Source organism: Lygodium microphyllum, chromosome 13, assembly GCF_053477565.2.
Source record: "Lygodium microphyllum isolate KBCC chromosome 13, Lygodium_microphyllum_v1.1.10, whole genome shotgun sequence".
NCBI lineage: Eukaryota > Viridiplantae > Streptophyta > Polypodiopsida > Schizaeales > Lygodiaceae > Lygodium > Lygodium microphyllum.
Window position 1 is genome coordinate 74,164,453 of NC_141147.1, and position 23,145 is coordinate 74,187,597.

The 23,145-nt window shown below is 45.4% G+C and overlaps 1 protein-coding gene across 5 annotated transcripts in view; it reads left to right on the top strand.

The window, feature by feature from the left end:
• Positions 1-23,145, top strand: part of LOC148026773 (Pseudouridine synthase family protein) — a 140,971-nt gene that overhangs the window by 110,809 nt on the left and 7,017 nt on the right. For 3 of the 5 annotated variants that reach the window (XM_087691268.1, XM_087691265.1, XM_087691266.1), the window contains one exon: positions 6,908-6,945. The exons of the other annotated variants lie outside the window; for them this stretch is intronic. In XM_087691268.1, coding sequence (XP_087547394.1) covers positions 6,908-6,937 — 30 coding nt within the window. In that variant the 3' untranslated portion in view covers positions 6,938-6,945. The remainder of the gene's footprint in view (positions 1-6,907; positions 6,946-23,145) is intronic. 5 annotated transcript variants of the gene reach the window in all.

Here is a 23,145-nt window from a genome sequence, read left to right on the forward strand (position 1 = left end):
TCTAAATTGCGAAGATCAACTTTCTAAATGAGTAACTAGCTGTTCTTTAATTAGATTTTGAATTTGATTATAAGGGCTAATTATTACTTATATTAATCGTAAGTGAGTTGCTCATTGGTCCAAACCTAAGCTTATGGTTTGTTTTATAACTGAAGTGAGTTGCTTATTGGATGAGATTTTCAATGTAACTTAATTTTGGGGTGCAAACTTTCAATTTAATTAAAGGTGCCATGTAAATTTGCACTTTGTTTCTTTTGCCTTACCCTTATATCACATAACCTGTAAATTTGTCCACTCCATGCCTAGTGTCAAATCCTCGATTTCCATTCCAATGGTTACCATTCCAAGAGTTAGGAGTACTAGTATTGCAGTTCATTTTTAAAAACCTTAGTAAAGTTTAATTAATTATTAAGTCTATTTTTCATTCTCGTGACATGTTAGGACGATTGAATGAAAAAATACCCTAATGCAAAAATATAAATTTAAGTGTACAACAAAGTACAAACTCAATAGAGCACATTTGGGGTTAGGGTAACTTAGAGACAATGAACATAGTGAAGATTTGGATAAATGAATGAATATTAAATATACAATGCTCTTGCAACAAACAATCCATGTAGGGAATGAAAACTATGGCCTGAACTTTGGTGTCTCGAGGGCATAGGTAGAGGTAATGAGTTGGAGAGTGTATCATACTCCTAACGGATCTTGAAATGAAGTGAGTTAGCTTCTTGGTATTGGATAGCAACAAATGTAGCAAACAATGATGTTAGATCAGTGTCGGGATAGATAGGAGAGTGAGGAAACCAGCAAATAGTGATGGCAGGGATTAGTGTTAGCAAGCAAGAGAGTGAGAAAACAAGTAAATGCTTGCTTTGAGAGATGGGTGAAAGGTGGAAAGTCACGAGGATGAGTCAAACGGAGGGAAAAGTGTATCTAATGACAGCAAAACACAGCCTTCCTGATGCAAACACAACTTGTAGAAGTAGTCACCACTAGCACGAGATAACTTAGGTGCAGCAAATGCAGTCAGAAAGTGGTTGCTAGCTGTGAAGGAAGCCTTTGGAGGGCTGGTGGCACTAGCAAACAACAATAGGGTGAGTGGACTGCACGATGAAGACGGGAAATAGACACTTGATAGGTAGAGATAGTGTCACGTAGCTTGGGCTGAGATGTTTATTGTGAGTCGGGTGTGGGCAGTGAAGCTAGAGGGCTTGAAACTTGCAAAACCAAGATTGGTCTGAATGGAGAGAGCCTACTTATTCATAGAAAGTTTCAGGACCTTGTACCGTGCACCGTTTTAAACCCTCTGGAACCGTGCACCATTTGAGGGGTTTCATTAATTATGCATTTTTGGGGCTATTCAAGAGACTAATTCAACATGTAATGCTCATTTTAGCTCAACACCTTTGCTCAAGCCCAAAAACTAAGCTAGAAAGAAAGACCAATCCAAAGGTTGTGTGATTTTGTGATTGTTGTTTTTACCATAAGGCATTCCAGCCAAAAGTAGGGCATTGGACAAAGGGTGCATAGTGGTTGTCTAGTGGCTGACCAAGACTATAGAGGCGATGGCTATCTTACCAAGGGAATGCAAGTGATCACCCTAGAGAGGACATGGCATTGGATAAAGGGTGCACGTCGATTATCGAGTGGCCTACCAAGTCTTGCAAAGGCGGATGAAATCACAATGAAATTTATTATTATTTCGATTTGTTGTCTAAGGAGCGTTTGTTTCAAAATTCGTGGGTTGTGGTTTGAACGGGAGACTAGTGGTTAGGCCGAAAGACTATCACAAAATAAGCAACGTATCCCTGTCAGTGTTGGGTGTCGATGAGGAAGGATTAGACTAAGGGTGTGAAGCAAATATGCTGAGCATGTGAAGAGGCAAAAAAGTGAATGGAAAGTAAGCTAGCAAACCTAAGCAAGCAAGGGAGATTGCCTTGGAGACTATCATGTGCAATGCCATGAATATGGCGGATTGAGAGTTGACTACTCCAAGAGACCAAAAAGGGATAAATGCGCAGAGATGCATGTTTATAGAATAGAATACCAATGCATTGGAGCTATGCAAGAGGTAATATAGGTATGATCGTGCTCATGCAAAATGCTATGCAATAGTGCCATTTGGATATTGCCGTTGGAGGGGAATTGTTCACTTGCCCAAGCACCCTTTTACAATCATGTCATCTTGATGATGACGAAGATACAAAGTATAGTATATATAATGTCTGAATAAAAACATCCTGTCACCACCCAGAGAAAAAAATTGCTCCCTCTCAAACTAGCAGGGAAAGCTGAAGGAAATCACCCTTTTCCATCAATCTAAAGAAGTAGGAAAGGGTATACTCAAGTCGATGTTGGGTAACAAATATTGAAGCATCTACCGAGCCTTGGTCAGTACGCCTACAAATTTATATGATGAAGGCAGAAACTTTAGGTGGATGGTGCCCAAGTCAACGTGCTCTCTGATGAAGTGGAAGTGGACTTTCACATGCTGTGTTCGTGGTGTAATGATCAGATTATGTTCAGGGGCAATGGCACTCTGATTGTCGTAGTAGAGAACTAAGAGAGTCACATGGAAACTGAAGTGCCGCCGATAAGCTCCTGAAGTAGATAGCCTCCGTGGTACCATAGAAAATAGCCCTATACTCAGCCTCGACCATGGAAGCTATCACAGTCTCCTGCTTACGATTGATCCACGAGGTGGGTGCCGTGCCCAAGGTGAAGAGGTAGCCACCATTGGAATGCGGACTGTTAGGATCTTTTACTTAGTCAAAGTTGGTGTATCCTTGGAAACATAGATTAGAATCATAAGTCAGGTTATAAACACTACAAATATCTGAAAACATGAAGACATGCAATCCAATGTGACATCTTAGGTGCAGTGAAATACTGACTAAGCAAACTAACTGATTAAGCTAAATTTAGTCTAGTATGAATCAACCAAAGGAGTTTTCCTACCATAGATAGGTGTGCTCGTTTGACCTAGGGCATCCATAGAAAGTTGGATAGTGGGATCAAGAGGTGTGGCCAAAGGCTGTGTTTGATCCATGCAACATTGTTCCATGAACTGAAAAGTGCACTTTTGTTGTGACACAAAAATACTTTCTCTAGATCGAACTATCTCCATCCCTAAAAAGTAAGATAACAAACCAAGGTCTGTCATCTCAAAAGTAGAACAAAGTTGAGCCTTAATTTCTACTATGGCAGCATAATTTCAGCGAGTGATAAGTAAATCATCTACACATAGAAGGATATAGCTGAACCCCTCTAAAGTGATATGTACATATAAGTTCAGGTCATAAGGTGTAGAATGGTATTCGTGAGTTTTAAGGAACTCATCCATCTTTCGGAACTGAGACCCCAGTGCTTGCTTTAGCCCATAAATAGCTTTCGACAAGTGAAAGATTTTATCTTTTAGGTTAGCAGAAGAAAATCTGGATGGTTGCTTGATAACACTTCTTAAAATAACTGTTTAGAAAGACACTTCTAACGTCCATCTGATAGATCAGCCAACCGTAGTGAGCAGCAAGCAGAAGCAATAGACAAAATGATGCCAACCGCACAGTAGGAGCAAAATTCTCTTCATAGTCAATAATTTATTTCTAGCGAAACTCTTGCTTTCCCTGCCTACCTGCCCGGAGATACTGTTCCCCCCGCCCTGATAGCCCGCTACCCCCCGGGGTGCGTTGCCTCCATCTGCAACCTCGAATCCCTGTCCGTGGTGTGTTTAAATTGAAGCGGTTTCCCCCCCTCGCCATTGATCCCCTACTCTCCAAGTTGCTCCCTCGATCTGCAGCAACTTCCCCCCCTCAGGTAGCATTGTGACGTGATTGGTAGTCCTTGCAGAAGGGAGGCGCAATGGAAACCTCTGGTCAGATGCCGGCACACTCAGCGAGTACCCCCTAGTCAAACACCTTGTGCGTCGTTCTCTCTGAGGAGTAGCTCTTAGCCGTCCGAGCTAAGGAGCTGGAGCTAAAGGAAACAACGGTTTATGGTCAGGTAGTAGGACATTCCCCAGCCAGGGCCCAGCTTTGGGATTGGCTTCACTCCACGCCGCGCACTGGCACAACGGAGATCGTGGAGGCGGTCCTAATGGGCTAAGGGATCTTCATGGTCTGGCTCAATTCGGCGGATGCAGCTCGCGAGTTACTCACGAGTTCACTACATGCGTCCACGAAGGGGGTCATATACATGGTCCCTTGGTACAATGGCTTTATTGTGGAGGCGTTTGCACTCGACAACAGGTTTCTCCGGCACCCGGTCACCCTTCTTTTTCCCAGCCTGGCCATAGAGTATCGCCAGCTAGTGGAAGACTTTGGTTGACTGTTTGGCACTGTCCTTCCCACGTCTATCGCGGATGCAGTGACTGTGCAGGAGTCCCCAAGGTACAGGTGGCTATTAAAGAGGTCAAGAATAACTTGAAGTTCCTAGAGATTGAGGCAGGAGGGCACTCCTTCAGGCAGCATATCATTGTGACTGGGCAACCAGGGCAGTGCTTGCGCTACCACGATTTTGGGCATTAGGTAGCAGTTTGTACGTCTTTTGGAGCCAAGGAGGCTCCGCGGTCGGGCGTGCAGGTGGACACTAACGGCTTCACACGGGTCCAGAGACGACAGAGAGAGCGACGGCATGGGGGGTGCAGCCAGCTCCTCAGACCCAGCCTCGTCAGTAGGGAGCAGGGGGGGACCACGCCCCCTCGGCAGAGCACTCCGCAGCCCTCCCTGCCCATCCCACCCAGTAGGATTGCAGCCCCCCACATCCACCATCCGCGCCACAGACTACTTTTCCTGAGTTTCCAAAATCATCCCCCCCCCCAAAAACACCTGCCATGCATCTCTGTCCATCCTACCATCCCTCGATTCTCATCCCCCCCAACCCAATCCGCAGGTCGTCCCTCCCAGCCTCACCCCCCTTCCTCCCACAAGAGGTGATGAGCCACACACACCTACTTCCTCCTCGCACTAGCAGTCCTCCCCCTCCCATACAGCCACCAGCTCATCTGCCCTTGCTGCCCATCACACCTTCTAGAGACAGGTATAGCTATTGGCATAGGAATTCTTCTGCAGTGGCCCATTGTCCTACTTGAGAGTTGCGGAGCGTGGAGAGTTCTCACCACCTCTAGAGGTGGGGATCTTCGTGGTTCGTAAGTCAAGGAGGGGCAAGGCCCATCTACTAGCACCACCGGATGGACCAAACTATGCCTTTTTTCTTCATTCCTCCCACTCAGGGGAGTGGATGACTACACAGATAGAGGAGTTCAAGAGTCAAGTAGCGGATCACATCTCCCTGTGGATGGGAGACGAAGGATTAGCACTGTTTGCACAGCAGTGGCCTGGGTGCATGATGGACATTAATTGGTGGGCTGGTGTCCAGGTCCCACACTTGAGCATTATCTTTCGAGCTCCTCCACAGTGGAAAGCTCCGAGGGACGTGATCGAGTGGTCCTTGACACATGCGGCCCGTTTCTACCAGTGCACCAAGTCACGACTCTCAGCATGGCTGATAGATGCATTGATAGTACCACCAGTAGCATCTATCACCCCTATGGTCCGGCCGAGGGCCACCTATGGGGATTGGAGTTCGCCGTCCAGACTGGCGGCAAAGCGTACTTGCATGCCTCACAGTTTCTCCTCCTTATCTGCAGCCTCCACATTGAACAAATGTGTGTTCGGGCAGTCAGAGGTTTCCCCATGAGCTTACACCTAGCATCCTGGAATGTGAATAGCCTCCACTACAGTGGGGCACGTGATTAGGATTGGAGCAGTATCATATTGGGAGAATTTTGGTGCATATTTGACCCTTGGCATTTATGATTTGCCTGTGTTTCTTGTGACTTTGTTTAGATTGTTTGCCTTAGTCTTCAGCACTAGGAACTTAGCTATTAAGCGACTACTTGGTTTTGCTTGCCTTGTATGTTCCATGTTTTCTAATCATTGATCATGAATGATGACTTGTTACATGAGTCATGACACATGTAGTTATTTCTTCAACTTATTGGACTTTGCAATTCATTGCTCAGTTTGCCCTGTGGCTGTAGTTTGTATCTTGTTAGTGAAACCATGCTCGTTTAGGATTTTGTTACTCAATCTAATAGTTGTATGCATTGTTTTCTTTTTCACGACGCACACTCAAAATTTTAAAGTTTAAGGCTAAAAATTTGGTATTTTTAAAATATATTATGTATTTTTAAAAATTTCCCCATCCCTCATTCCTCTGCCCCTTCTTCTGGCCATCCTTGTCACATCATTGACACTGTTCCCCTTCACTGTCGCAGTGAGTGTGCTTAGACTCCATGATATTGATGAGGGACTCACTCTTTTCCTAGTTTAACATAAGCTATGTTTGCATTGGGCATGGTTCTAATTGTACAATAATATTAGTAATTCCAGTTGTCTTACCAAAATAAGTGTGTATATATGTATGTGTAAACATCTAGGTTTTCATGCATATGTCTGTGCATGCTTGTATATATGATTTAGATATAACATCTAGGTTTTCATGCATCTGTTCGTGCATGCATGCATATATGATTTACGTATGTAAGGGGGCAGGGGAGGAATGGAAACTCCATGTTGTAGACAATAGCCTTATTTGGTTCATACTTGAAAAATGACAAAGGATGCGTGCATGTATGTATGACTTACACATATAGGGAGCTTTGAGCTGAGGAGGGAAACTACATGATATAGAGAGTAGACTTATATGAGCCATATGTGATAGAAGTTCAATCATGTCAAAGTGAAAGGCTGTGCAAAGGTAAGAGGTAGTGGGTGAAAACTGTAGCTTGTTGGCACATGTCATTTTTGTTCACACAGAAGTGCACGTGTATATATGTGTGCACATCCAAAGAAAGATGGAGGGAGGGAGCAAGGAACCTCCATTGATTCATGTTTATATGTTGCAGTTGTGCACACTTAACAAGATTACGGCGTGAAAAAATAGGTTAGTGATTGCTTTCTTGAAAAGTTTCTCTACTTCTTGCAATTGTCTTTGCTGTTGTGACTGCAATTTGAGTTTTAGTTTGAAATGCCGCTTTTACTTTTAGTGCAAAATATTAGGCTATTCTGTTGATTGTATATGGAGGATGCTTTGTTATAAAAGTTAAAACTGAAACTTTCTTTTTTAAAAGTGGGATTTAGGTGAATTTGCATTTTGTAACGGTTAGGCCTTGCTCTTCATAATGTAAGTGATGATCTTGTAGCTTTAAGAGAAGATGGCTTGTATATAGAGAACAATTTCAAAAATGTAGGATCTTAGTGGTAGTATAAGGGATTAGGGTTAGATTGTGCCATATCTATGTGGACAACAATCAGTAGTGCCAACTGCTCAAAGAATAATTTCTATTAGAAACCCATCATGACTGAAAACCAAGGTAAGATTACACTTCAAACCCATATGAAAACCTAGAAAAGAATTGGGTGAATAACCCAATCTCGAGAGTGACCACTCTCAAGGGTGAAAGTCTTGTACAATGGGCTCATTGATAATCCAATTTGGAGGAGCACACCATCAAGACATGTGAGAAAATGAATTAAAAATGTTGCTCGTGTTCTAGACTCTCAAGTGGCAAGGAATGCTCTCGTCTCTTTTGTATGCTCTGGCAATCACCCTAGAGTTTTCCCCATTTTCCTTTGAGTAATTGACTGGTGCTACTTGAGAGATCATGAGCCTGCTCATGTGAATATTCTTCCTAATTTAGTCATGCAACGAGAAAAGGAAACATCTTAAGAACATCTTGTGGTTCCTCTCGAGTAGGGTTTCTCTATACCCACTACGTTAAGTCTTTCCACACCCACTATCTTGTGTCACACTCTTGTGGTGTTCCCGAGGATTTCGAGTGTATTTACCAACTCATGTCACACAACAAGTCACATCTTAAGTTCTCTCTCTAGAATACCTTTCTAGCTCCTAGAAGTCCACCTCCTATTGATTTGTCGATACCATAACTCCTAGTAACACATATCCTTTGATGAGCAAACACTCACACTAGCTGTCAATCTGATGCTAAGTGAACCAATGAGGAGGGACAGCCTTTATGATGGGCTAAGTCATGGTGCACCCCTCTTTGAGTCCTCTTAAGTCTTTTTGAGGGTTTTGGGGCAACTACTACTCCCCATGGCGTCCTAGATCTTTGAACAAAATCTGCCCTAAGTTGATAAGGTCTTTGCTCTAAGGTATGGCCATCCATGTATTTGACTAAAGTATTGGAAAGAAGGGTTTGTCTCCCCTTCTGTTTAATAAGCTGTGGAGATGTTTGAAAGAGGGTGCTTTTTGTTAAAATGTTTCCTCGAAGGCCCTACGAATTCCCATGTTGTTGTGGTAGACACTTGGAAATCTTGGCTACATGATAACACTCATGCAAGTTTGGCTGTTACTAGGTTCCCATCCCCTATTGACCAAGTGAAATTCTACATGAGACACTGTACTTGACCAACAGAAGATGTTGAGAAAGCCCAAGAGAAAGTTATCTATTTGGGAATAAATGTATATTTATGTTACATCCAGCCTTCAGGCCATCCAAACAGAAAGGATACAAGTCTCACATTATCTCACATCAGGCCTACTGGCCAGCCATGAAAATCCTCGATAAGATATATCTGCATACACGGGCCACATGACCACTAATACCCAATGCTGAGTAAAGGCATTACAAGTATGTCAAATGACCACGAATACCCGAATGGAAGAAATCTGCAATAAGATATATCTGCATACATGGGCCACATGACCACAAATACCCGATGCCGAGTAAAGGCATTACAAGTATGCCAAATGAGCCAGAGGGCTGTCCATATATCCTCTCTCTCTCTCTCTCTCTCTCTCTCTCTCTCTCTCTCTCTCCACATGCTGACACGACAAAATTAAGCATAAAACTTTTAATAAACAGATTGCCACTCAACCTGAGGACTGTGCTAACACACACACACACTCTCTCTCTCTCTCTCTCTCTCTCTCTCTCTCTCTCTCTATGCCCAGGCTAACTAAAACTACGAGCATGTAGAGGTCTATTTCTAATAATCATTTAGCTCTGGCCTTTTTAATGAAAATATGAAAACTTATTTTCTATAAGGTGTGATAATGGCTGGCCTAGGTCTGAAGGCAGGTGCATTTCTTATTAATTTGGGTGTGTTAATGGATTGAACAAAACTTAGGAGATGGAAGATAAAAGGTGAGTGGTGGAGAGAAGTGTTCGCTTTAGATAAGTACGATTGCTGTATCCATTATAACCTTAAAGTGTGTTCTTTTTCTTTTTCCTTTTGGCGCAAGGGTTGTAAACTTCTTTTTCTTGAAAAAACAGCAATAGTGATATTTGAAGAATAAGCATTGGCTAACTCTATGTAAAAGGTGAGAAGTGGGGATAAAGTGCTTCTAGTTTTAGTTAAATGCCATTGCATGTTACGGCCCTTAAGTGTTTTCTTGTAAACTAAAAGAGATTCTGGTTCATTTCTTATTAATCTAGGCTCATTTATGGATTAAACAAGACTTAGATGATGAAAGATAAGAGCTGAGTGTTGTAACTTGAGCTAGAGACTGAGGAGTGTTACATATGTAGGTGATGAGTGTACTATGGGATTAGAGGTCTCTTCCAGTACTTGTTTTAAGAGGGATTTGGGCCACTATCTAGGGTGATGGACCTTCCAAATCATTGCTGCATTGGACATTTCCTCTTAGAGTTGTATGGACATAGAGACCATCTCTTATAGTCTTGAGGGAGGCACCTTTGGGATACATGGTAGCACACCCTTACCGACTTTTTCAGAGATATAACTACATTTGACACTTCATAGTAAACTCTAGAGTGACTTGTGGTTCCACCATGCAAAGTCATCTTTAAGCCGCTAAGAGATGTAGAGCATGCCCCCCATGGCTTATCGGTCCATGTCCTTACTTGAGTCTCTATCCTAGGTTATAGACATCATTGAATCACCAAAGAGCAGCCCTACTTGGACGCTTTAGCTTATCCATGTTGGATAGACCCATGAGAGATATTGTGGGATGATATTGATCCTCATGTCAATTTCACGTTGTGACATATCCTTAGTTGTAAATATTTGTTGTTTCCTACTTATATTTTTCCTCTTAGATTATGACATCTTTATTGCTTGTAAAACATGATAGTTCCTTGAATTTCAATTGTTGGGGTCAAATTCATTGCATTTCCTGGGAGATTTACCAGGCCACATGTAGCTAGAGATCAACTTACACGAGGATATGCAACATTGGCCATGTTGGAGTAACAATTCCACTAGGCACACTTCTAGGAGCCTCGCATACGGAGGTGGCTATTTGAGAGACTATGCACAACAACATGATGTATGGTGCACCTATTTAGATCCGTGGCTTGGCTACATATCTATGGTGATAGATTGAGAGACCACAAATTATCATGCTCTCACGGATGATCCACAACAAACCATCAATATCACATGAGATCATTATGGTAGAGTTTCTTGTATCCACCATGATGTTGGAGGCCATTTTTTAGACCATTTACTTCATATATGGAGTACTCAACATGTACTTGGACAGACTAATTAGGAGAGCCTTCAAGGCCTCTAGGCAACTAGCCTAGGTAAGACATGAGACTTCATGGTATACAAATGTCGAGCAGTCGCTGACAAGATAAAGGATCAACATGGACCACCTCCTCCCCTTTCGATATGACCTTGACTCCCCCTTCATACACCTTTCTCACTTTAAGAGGGATTGGGTCGTGCGATAGGACCATTACCAGTTGCACATATAGCATGCATGAATCTCACCTCGATAACCCCTTCTCTCAAAGATGCATGAATCATACTACATGGACTGCTTCAGATGGTTCCATTGTGAGACTTGGATACATAGAGGTATACGTGCTATATGAGATGCAGGTAGCCATTGGTGAGCTGAGGGTCTCATGTCATTAGCTCAAGATCAAGACTGGAAGAGCAGCCCACATCTCGAGAGGTGAGTGGATTTGTAGGCTATGCTAGGAGAAGGTGGAGAGGGAGGGGCATTGCATGTGCACATGCAGAGTGTATAGTGCAGTCGGAGCTAGGTAACCCATACTTTTTTTGTTTTGGATGTAAGGGCTTTGTAGCCAAAAACACCTATATAGGGAGTAGTAGTGACTTTGAGCCCTGCTTGGTTTCCACTCTATGTGTGATTCCCTGAACTAGTGGTAAACACTCACATGTGCAACATCAGGAGGGTGTAGTCTTGGGATGTGCCTATGTTATACCGTTTCTCTCATTGAATAATACAAGAGTATACCTTGCTCTCACATATCGTGTTACTTTTCTGTGCCATGTCAAGTGAGTGATTGAGTGTAGGTGCATTATACTTGGTATCAAAGCAACTCTTGCTCAAAGTGAAGGAGTGCTCATGGAAGTAGGAGAGAAGATCTGGTGCCTTGAAATCGTGTCATGACGACCCACGTCATCGTGACGATGCACGTTGTGTCGCCCCACATTGCGTTTGGGGGGGGCACCTCCCTCAGACTAGTCATGGAGTTCCCATACTAGTGCCACTTGGACAAGTTCCTAGTTGAGATTAAGAGGTGCCACACATCATTACTATAGGTAGACACTTTGTAGAGAGAGGGCTAACAGTCATAGCTCACTGATTTTTTCTAGACGGTGACCACACATAGAGCACCTACACAGAGAGGGGTGATAGTCTAGAGACCTAAGGAGATTAGAGTAGCATGTTGACTGCGGGTGTAGGGATATATGCCGACAACTAGACATGAATTGCTTTATAAATCTGCCCCTTCATCCTCTTGTTGTATCCCTACATGGGTATTGTGCCTTCTTTGTGTGGTATATCATTGATTATCCTTTAGCACACTAGACTTTGAAGGCTATTGAGGATCATATTGTACATGGTTTGTCTCATACGCTGATTTGGGACTTAGAAGGCCTTTCATTTTCATCACCTTCATTGGAGCATCCCTTATCATCAGAGCCATTGTAACCTTTAGAGGGGTATCTCCAAAGATTGAAGGTATCTCTATCTCTTCAATCTTTGAGAGAATGAGAGACAAACATGTTTATCTCCATTTTCCATACCCAACATATTCCTCCACCTTCAACTTTCTCTTAGCTCTTTGTGTCGTCTTTTTTTCCTTAATTAGCTCTTCATACTCTCTTTTCTTCCTTAACAAGCTCTTCATACTCTTTTTTTTCCCCCTAATAAGTAATTGTATTAATTACAAAAAAGAGTACAAGATTACAAGATTAGAGCCATCCTACAGAAACTGAGCTTTTATACAAGAGAAGAATAGAATTGCGCACAAAACTCAAGGCATGATCACTGAAGAGAATGCCTGACACTAAGGCACTAAACTGTCTGCAAACAAAGTGTCATCATGCTAAAAAAGATCAAGGTGCCATTAAAGAAGTTCTTTTAGCTTTGCAACATAACTTTGGATGCCTGAGGCAGCATAAATCTGATTAACGGAAGAAGATTGGAGACTCAAGTGGCTTGCAAGGTTCTAATCCTACCAAGGACAAGTAGAATCTAGGACAGGGAAAAGTTTGCCGGTCCTACAAAAGTCTAGTAACCTTGTCCCAAAGGTGATGGTAGCCAAAGGGACTTGGAAGAACCTTCTTATATTGCGGGAAGACACGGGGATGCGTCTAGGCAAGAGCATGGTACCACCCACCAAGAGCATAGGCCATACGATTGAACTTGGGTTTGTCTTGTGGTTTGTCCTCCCACGAGAGCAGGCAAAATATCGCCAAGATTTCCATTTGGAAAGAATTGGTAGCCAATCTGTTCCCAGTTGGTTGCCATTGGACCTTGCAAAGCACCGATTTCGAGGAACATATCAAGCAGTCGAGAAGAATTGAAGTAGATGTACAGAATTGACTCTCAACATTAATGACATTCCACCATGAACCGGGAATCTTTGTATTACCTTGAGAGAGACCATGATCTTCAAGGAAAGAACAAGCAATACTTGTCCAAAGTTGTTGACCAACACACATGGTCTGCAAAAGCGACCAATGAAGGGCTATCATATGGGCATCCACATCCAAAACACCCCCACTCCCCATGGATTTTGGTGTACAAACATGATTTAAGGATATCCGAGCGATACGAGCATGCATAGAGCCTTTCTTCTACAGCATAAAATGGAAGTGGCATGCAAGATCCTTCAAAGCAGCATTAGACCAAGGTAGCAATGGCAAAAAGTAGGTGAGCATGGGGGCATAATGTGTATGTGACTTTGAGGCATATATGAAAGGGCCAAGCTTGAGATTTCCAATACATAAATTTGGCTTTTAGTTTTTGCGAGATCCATTTCAGCAAGTGTTTGGGTTGCACATGCACTCCCAAGGGGTAGCTAAGATGCCTCACAATGTCTCCCTACTGAAACACCACACCCTGCCATGTCAAATTTGACAAACTAGAGCCTGTGGAAGCTATAAGGGATGATTTGGCAGCATTAATGTGGAGCCCCAATGCATGTCCAAACAAGTTCCAAACATCCAAAGCTTTGCAAAGATTAGAAGAATCCACTTTGAAAACCATGAAGGTGTCATTAACCATTGCCTGACCAACAAAACAGTGGAAGGAAGGAAGAGGGAAACCGGGGAGCTGTCCTATATTAGCAAGATGTGGCAACATGGAAACAATGGGGTGAGTAGCAAGTGGAAAAACAAGAGGGCTCAGATGGCAGCCTAGGGGAACGAAGCATGCAAGGGAAAAGGGCTTGGTAACTCCACCATTGAGCACAACACAAGATGCAGCCCCCACACTAATAATATAGATCAACTTGGACATATGTGGCCTAAAGCCCATGGCTTGCATGAGATCTATAAGAAAAGACCATTCCGGGAAATCAAAGGCTCTTTCCAATTCCAGTTGCACCACGACCACCTCTTTGTGGAGGCGTATGCAGCTCTATTGGCCCGAGTCTCACCGCCTATTTACAAGACCACGGGACGATAGTGGCAGGAAGGGTTCTATGGATCAAACTGGATATTGGGGACTTGTGCATTGGAGTCCTCAATGTCTATGCCCCTACCAAGGTTAGGGCACACAGCAGGTTTTGGGTGGAGATTGCAAATGGACTCCCAGAGGTGGACTCTTGGATCGTTGGAGGAGATTTCAACAACCTCGAGGCTTTGGAGGATCGACAGGGTAGAGGCAGAAACTACTTGGGCATGGTTGGGGAAGAGCAAGAGGCATGCGAGGTCTTTTTGCTTGCAGTCAGAGCATGTGATGCTTGGAGAGACCCTGCCTTCCACAAGAGGGAGGGGTCGTTGGACTTCTCTTAGGGATACAGGCGGCTAGATAGGTTTTATGTGGGAGAATGGGGAGGCTCTCGTGGAGGCCAGATTGAGCAATTGGCAAACACCACGTTGTCCGATCATTGCCCGGTTCTCTTGATGCTTGACCCCCCAGTATTCGCCCTAGACACACGATCCTGTCGGATCCCTGACTAGATCTATAGGAGGGAGGAGTTGACGAGACAGATAGAGCAGATTTGGACCAGAGAGCGGGAGAGGAGGGACCGGATAGCAGAGGAGGTTGCAGAGGTCCTAGCTGAGTTAAGCAGAATCTGCCAAGAAGCAGCCATACAGACCAGGCAGCAGTGCTGGGAGGAGGAGAGCATACTCTGGCAGAACCTTGCAGCCACACAGAGATTATTGTAGGAGGCACCAGGGGATCCCGCCCTCCACGTGCAGGAGGTGCATGCGCGAGAAACCATTGCTGGCCTAGAAGACAGTCGTTCGGAGTTTTCATTCCGAACCTCAGCAGCCTTTTGGGCGCGGAAGGGGGACACAATGTGCAGGGAGTTCTTCTAGGTGCACCAGCCCCGCACCGCAGGAGAGCAGATATGCAGCCTTCGGGATCAGTATGGGAGGACCCGTTCTAGCCTAGACGAGGTGATGGAGATTGCTACGGGTTATTACACGCGCCTTTTCCAGCAGGAGACAGCTTCAGCTGGAGAACAGAGATGCAGAGAGCAGGTATCAGATCACATCCCATCGCTTGTCACAGAGGAGATGGGACGCTCCCTACTAGCCCCCTTCATAGAGAAGGAACTCGAGGAGGGTTTCCGTACACAGGATGGGCAGAAATGCTTGGGGGAGGATGGCCTCTCTAAGGCCTTCTTCATTACCTACTGGGAAGTGGTGAAGGACCCCCTATTGAGGGCCTTCCAAGAGATTTTTACTTCAGGACAGATGCCAGGGAGTCTCTCAGAAAGCCTCATCAGTATTCTCCCCAAAGGGAAAGACCGGTTGGAGCTCTCCCAGTGGAGATCGATCACCATATTGCCAGTGGCCTATAAGGCACTGGCAAAGATGATTGGTAGGCGACTACGCCCCGTGCTTCCAGATATCATCCATGACACACAGACAGGCTTTGTCTAGGATAGGAGCATCCTTGACAATGTATTTACCTTCTTTGAGGCGACAGAGTGGGCTCAGCACAGTGGGCAGAGATTGGCCATACTACTCTTGGATTTCGAGAAAGCTTATGACAAGGTGGATTGGGATTTCCTATAGGGTACCATGGTGAGGTTGGGATTCCCCCAGGCTTGGATTCGTGGGGTTTCTGCCCTGTACAGATCGGCCACCAGCAGGGTTCTCATAGGTGGAAGGCGAGGGAAGAAGTTTCGGCTAGAGAGATCGGTTCGACAGGGCTGCCCCCTGGCCCCATACCTGTTTCTACTCTTCGCAGAGGCGATGTCTCACTTCCTTAGGTCACATGTGAGTAGATTACAAGGCCTCCGACTTCGAGAGAGAGAGGAGAATGAGTTGCTAGACTCAGAGTACGCAGATGATATAGCCCTCTACATAGAGGACGATGAGTTGATGCTAGAGAGAGTGAGGCTGGCTCTTGACGTGTTCTACATTGCAGCGGGAGCAATAATCAACTGGCGAAAGTCGGTTGGTTTCCTCATAGACCCAGACTCCACCACGAAGTGGAGCGTCCATCTGGGATTTAGATGGGTGAGCAGAGGGTAGACGGTCCGGTACCTAGGGTTCCAGGTGGGACTCGAGATCACTCTTGCTCAGCAATTTCTTCCCGTCTTGGATTCTATTCGGAGGAAATTGACGTACTGGAGCACGATTCGCCTCTCACTAGCTGGACGAGCAATCGTGGTTAACTAGGTTCTTCTAGCGATGGCCTGGTACATCACCTCCTATTGGTGCTTTTCCTCATCGTACGTAGTACAGCTTCGCCGCCTAGAGGGGAATTTCCTTTGGTCAGGGTTTGATGGTTCTAGGGATTCCAAGGTCAAGGTGGCGTGGGCGACCATCATACGAGATAGGTTAGAGGGAGGGCTTGGGATCATAGACCTAGAGTATCAGAGTATGTCTGTCTTGGTTAAGCTAGTTGTCTGCGGTTTGACACCAAGCGGGCAGAACTGGAAGGTTCTATTGCAGGAGGTCCTTCAGGACTATAGACCGAGGCTTGGCGGGGAGTGGAGACCGTCCGTGAGATGGATCTTCACGTCTGCCTAGATCACCCCTCCCAGATCACCTTTCCTTCGAAGCTTACTCCGCATGTGGTAGGGCCTCCGAAAGGCCCTTATCTAGAGCCCACCAGGCTGCTAGGAGGAAATGGGCCGTTAGCCAATGATCTGGAACCCCCAGGTCAAAGATCAGGAAGGGGCACAGATAGGTGAACGCCCCCACATCTAGTGGGCTAGGTGAGAGGCCGGCGCGGCTCGTACCATCAGAACTTGGCGGGAGGTGTTCAGGATAGCGGACGAGGAGGTGTTGCTGCGAGTATTAGGCTGCCAAAGAGGAGTGGAGTTGATGAGAAGGGAGATAGACACAACAATACCTCCAGAGTGGCTTGCTTCCCTGATACGTGAGCCAATAGAGCCCAAGGAGGTATGGACAGCTAGGTTTTCACCAGCAAGCATCCCCCTTCAGGTGGTAGGTAGAGTGGGTGGCGCTCCGCAGGGGACTTTCTTCATTGTTCATGTCACAACTCTATAGAAACAGAATTTGTATCCTTTTTCATTAATTTGTCTATATAATGATTTACTAAATTTGTTTTGTTTGCACTAATTAGATATAAAGAAAAAGTGCATTGGAGCTGGCCACTGATGAGTGGTCACAGGTTATGGTGGACCCACGCGGTGGGTTAGAGAAAAGATAGTTCACACTTCCACCTATATGGCCCGATTGGGCGCCTGTGATCAGAACTCATGCATATCAGGGTTAGACTCGCACACAGAAAGAATTGATGCCTTGAAGTGTGGGCTAGATCCGCCAGAACAGACAGTTACAATCAACAAGATGGCATGATCATGAAATGCTTGTACAATGTGCATGTGTGGGCTGAAAGTTTGAAATGCACATTTCTTTGCATAGGAAAGTCACATGAAGATTTTGATACCGTTTTTGCGATGTACACGGAAAAAGCTTTCATATGACACCCATATTGGGGGGTCCCTAAATTTTAGGAGGTCCCTAAATTTTAGGAGCCTCAAATTAGCCTAAAAATGCTAGTCCTAAAAAATAGGGATGCCATTTTAAAAATAGTAAATTCTGAACTCTGACTGTGCTTACTAAATTTGGTTGTTTCTATTCTTGACAGTATTCAGCCCAAAAAGGAAAGCCATAGAGAAGTGACACTTGTCACACAAGTTTCCAAGTGTCCCACCACTTGTCACATCTCATGACATGTGGCTGGACACTTGTCTTGTGCTACTCCACTTTCCCCTTTTGTACTAGCTTTTCCCTCTCTTATAAATAAGAGCTCGTCTTTCTTCTTTCAGCATCATTTTTCTTTGCTATAAACTCATGTATAGCACCCACAGATAGCCAGAAACTAGCCCCATCCATCCCCATCATCATCCCCCACTTCTCCATTATCAAATTCCTCCATATTCCCTCTTCTATCACTGCTGTTTTACAGGACAGCAAGCCTGTAAATTCATTACAGCACCTCCTTCTCGAGCTCTTTCTTCCATTTTAGCAACAAGAAGCAAGCCCTATCCATGTACTGCTGATCAACGATGGAGAAAGGCTGATTTCCCCTCTTTCTTCTCTCATACTGTAAAGAAATCAGTTCTTATCATTGCATAATAGATAATGCATATGTGTTTGTACATCTTTGCATGATCTTGTGAGAGTGAGAATTACTTCTCCTCACTCTCAGGTTGATTGTAACTGAGCTCTTCCCTAAGGGATTTGGGTTGAGTAGAAATACATTCCTTTTGGGGGGGGGGTTTTGCCCATCTTCAACCCTCAATCTTGTCTCCATTACTTTTACATTTTTATGGCTGTAATTTTATGAGTAATTTTCATTTTCAGCTTTAAGTTTTTTCATTCTCTTTTATATTAAATCTCGAAAACAAGCGAATATCATAATTGTCAAGCATACTATGTTGTTCGGGGCGTTTACAGTTCAGGAGAGGGGACATCTGGCCCTTGACAGAGGACAGCAGGATGAGGGGATTGCTGCCCTTTCGTGGAGGAGGATTCGGGTGGTGGGCCTTCAGGGGAAGACATGGTGATTGGACCCCTATGTTTTTGGAAGGAGCTCAGTTTGTGGCGCCTTTGGATGTGGGAGGGCAGACCACTTGATGAGCTGGAGTGGGATCTAGGAGAGTGGACATTGCCGGCCTCTGTTGTCGCCAAGAAGCCACCCGGTTTCCTAGTGTACACTGCAGGATTCGTAGACATGTACTGATGCAGGAGGATATGGACTGGGTCCCGTCACGTAGTAGACACTGGGCAGAGCACAGTACCACGAAGCCCTTCCGACGGTCCTTTTGGTGCCGCCTATGGGATAGCTGGAGGCCTAGGAGGGTGTCGTATTTCTTATGGCTGGTGGCACATGGAGGTTTGGCTGTGGGAAGTTGGCTTGCCCAAATGTAGAAGGGAGATTGTATGCGCTACACACAACAGCCTCTGGAAATCCCAAAGCACTGGGCTTGGTCATGTGAGGAGGTGCAGTTTGTGTGGAGAAGAGCATGCCGCATCCTTCGCCGTATAGCACCCAACCTTGGATGTATCTCATGGGGATCTTTTTGTTGGCAGGCAGTTAGCCAGGGCCGTCACCTTTTGTATGAGGCCGGGATGCAAGACACGATATTCATTGTCGAGGCAAGGTCGTGCGCATTGGTCGGTTTGGAGGCTCTACCCATCAGTCAGGTACTGGAGCCCACGGCAGACTGCTCGGAGGTATGGGAGATTATAGGAAGTCTTACTAGATGGCATATCTGGAAGGTGTGGTGTCAGGAGGCCCTCGGCTGAGAGAGACTTTCAGCACATGCGACCTTAGCAGAGCTCTGGACCTCCATTATCCACTCCCTCTACGGCCGATAGGATCAGGTACAGGGCGAGTCCAGGGTTCGTAAGGAGCTTCGAGGTCACTTTATGCGCACTTGGGGCGTCTAGGGTCTATTTTTTGTGATGCAGGCATGCAGCCCTAGTTGGCGATATACCAACCAAAACTGGGATATATTTGAGCCATAAGATCACGATTAAGAATAAGTTGTCCAAATGGGGAGAGGATATCCCTAAAAAACTGTGGATAGATGGAATGGCATCGAACGAGGACAAATGAATTCTCAAGGAGAATCTCCGTAATGGTAGTCTGAACCCGTTCAGTATTCCCAATCCATTCAGATAGGCATTTCCATTCAATTTTGAGGATGGGATTCTTTTCAGTTTGTTTTGACCTGAGGGAACAAGCTCATGGATTAGGTCTTGTTTCACCTCTAAGACAGGAAAAGAAAAACCCGTCTAGGGGTGTGTAAACCACTTCTTCCAAGACTTGGAAGAGTGAGCAGAAAACCGAAGTGCCAAATAAGTATGAACTCTCCCTGAAAAGGAGGTGATCCAGCCGCACCTTCCAGTACGGCTACCTTGTTACGACTTCACTCCAGTCACTAGCCCTGCCTTCGGCATCCCCCTCCTCGCGGTTGAGGTAACAACTTCGGGCATGGCCAGCTCCCATAGTGTGACGGGCGGTGTGTACAAGGCCCGGGAACGGATTCACCAAATCAACAACTAGTTGCAACATATCAATAGCCTTGGTGTGAGATGATACACCCCCACCATCATCCATCCCCCCCGCCCCCCGCCCCCCGCCCCCCGCCCCCCCCCTCCCCCCCCCCCCCCCCCCCCCCCCCCCCCCTCCCCCTCCCCCCCCCGCCCGGCCCTCCCCAAGCCGCCTTGAGAGCCTTGTGTACATGATGTATTGGTGAATTTGTATGAGCTCCAGCTAGTCTGTTTAGCATGAGCACTGTGTTGTAATCAGTTTTTTGAGTAATATGATCAGTCACATTTTACTACAATTATGTTTCTTTATAGACTACTACAATTATGTCTACTTTAGGTCCCCATCCCCACGCAGGTCCCTCGTCCCCCATCCCCTAATTTTCTCCATGCCCCCATCCTTGCTTCCCCGTCCCCCGTCCTTGGTGACTATGACTGAGGCCTCACACCTGATCATCCTAGATATCATGGACACTAGGAGTCTCTCCATCCACCTTCATCTATCATAAGTGCGCCTTGATCTACTGCGGTGGTCAAGATTGAGCCCCCATATCTGTACTCCATAGAGTAGTGTGGATGTGACGAGTGTATCAAAGAGCCACAACTTGGTGCGAGGTTCCTGGAACTATACTTGTGAGCACATCCTCTCCAAACCACCTAGTGCTGTGTATCCGCATAGAGAAGGTGGGCCCCATGAATAAGACTCCCAAGTATGTATAAGAATCCACATGCTCCAACTCTTGTCCATATGTGAGTTTAGATGCTAATCTCCTAACCCACTATGGTGTAGTATTAAATACCATCACCTTTGGTTTTACCAAGGTTCACGGAAATCTCATTGTCTAGTGCATAGGAGTATAATGCATCCAAGTGTCTCTCAGTTATGAATACAATGTCATGTGCATATAGTAGGAGAGTTATATAGGTACCAGCTAGTGGAGCTTCTCTATCTGCTCCATGTGCGATATAATTAGCAATCCCATCAATGTACAAGCCAAATGACGTTGAAGATAGGGGACATCCTTGCTTCATCCCAATGGTGGAGTGAATAGGTGTTCAAAGTCCCTAGGTATCCGAACTCTACCCACAACCCTCTCATGTAGCACCAAAATAACCCAATTGACCTCTTTTGGTACTCCCATGGTATGTAATCTATGTATCAAATTGTCTCTCGGCACTGTGTCAAAGGCTTTGTGGAAGTCCACAAAGCATCAATAAGTCCGTCGGCCATGGGCCCTTCCCTCAATGATTGCTCTGAGTGTAATGATATGATCCAATGTAGAGAAGCCTCTCCTAAAGCTAGCTTGTCCTTGTCCTCTAAGACCCCAAATCTTTGTCCACCTGCTCAATTCATGCTCACGGATGGAAGCATATAACTTGGCCAATGTATGCCCAGCCATGATAGTGCGATAGTGACTAGGTAAATTAGGGTCCCTTAACTTGAGGATAGGCACAATAGTGTTTATGCTCCAACTCTCTAGGAGACCTTGCACATGGTTCTGTGAAACATGTAAGCTCGGAATCCTACCACCAAATCTCTAGCATGAATACTTATCATGATCTTGTGCCTTTTCTCTACTGAGTCTGTCAATAGCCTCTTGGACCCTACTCTAAAGAAAGTGGTGGTCTCTGGACAAGGCTTAGGTGGATCAAGAGGAGATGGTTGAGCCTCTATAGTATAAAGACTAGCTGCATACTCCTCCCATGCAGTAGTGGACGTAATAGGTGTGGCTAGGCCATGCTCTCTAAAAAGCCTCCAAGCCTCTCTAGAGTCTTGGCTCAGAAACAACTGATAAAGGTCTCGCTCCAACTGGGCCAAGAAGCCTCTCGTCTTCCACTACGTGAGACATTTAAAGAATATCTATGTTTGCATGTTAGTAGTGGACCGGAGTGCTCTCTCTCTATGTAGCCATACTCTAGTCTCGTGGCACTCATCATCATACCAACAGTTTTGAGGTGTCACCCCTATAGAGGCTCTCTGTGTGTGTCCTGAGGGGAGTGTGGGAGGGCATGCTTGGTCTGTAAATCGGTGAATTGGAGATCAATGGTGAATGCGAGGTAGGCATGATCTACTACAACTGCGAGGAGACATGGTGGTACTAAGATGTCCTAGATGTGAGATATCAGCATCGGTGGTCCTTGGGTGGGGCATTCCTAGACGTGTAGGGGGGAAATAGCACATGGCGACATACAAGGTGCGTTGTTCACCACACTCTCACCCATATGTATCAAGCTTGCTCATCTTTGTGGACTACCTAGATGATCTGCTGTAGCTCCTCCCTGAATTTAACACTGCCACTCCTCCTGACTGCCTCGTTTTCTCCTGCCTGGCCTCATGACAGGCCTATTGGCGCCCTCCTATCCCATCTAATGCCTCTACTTCCTTGCCCAACTGATCTTTTAGCTGCTACTGATAGCTCCCTTCCCTTATAGTAGGCATGAATATGGATTGTGTTGACCAGCCGGTTGCAGCCTTGGGACTAGGCATGGATGTGGAAGATGTGAAAGAAGACATGGTGCCCTGCACTGACAAGATGGCTTCACTCCCCTCTGATGTTCAGCTATCTGTCAAATGCAGCGAGCATCTCCATGATGTATTTACTGCTGCTCTTGAAGCCCCTGATTTGGGTGATTGTCTGCCTCACTCGTATGATTAGTGGCTTTTATTTGGCACGATTTGCAAGAGCCAAATCGGGAACAGTTGCCAATTTGCGAATTCGCTCTTGGAGGAACTTGGAGGAATATGTCAAGCATAACCATCGAGCTACTCTTGCTTGTGCAGAGGAGGAGATTTTGGATACACAAGTGCATACTCAAGAGGTTCTATGCCCCTTTTCTGCTTTTTGCAAGTGAGATGTTATTTTGTTCTTCATTGGCTGGATTCCCATGCTTGCTAGGATCCATTGATGGCTAACATCTACCCTTCAGATTGATTGTGTGGAGGAGATCTTCACTAGTCCTTGTGAATTCTATGAGCTTTTACTTCTGCCTACTTTGGCATGGGATCTTCTCCTTAATAAGCAGCCCCTTTCCTTTGGTAAACCACTGATGTATATTGTCCCATGGTGTCCAATGGCAGATTTCCAATGTTTACTCAAGCAGGCATGTCCAGTGTGGGTGGAAGTGGAGAGTTGTCTAGCTGTTTATTGGGCCCTTCTCAAGGATGCAATGGCTG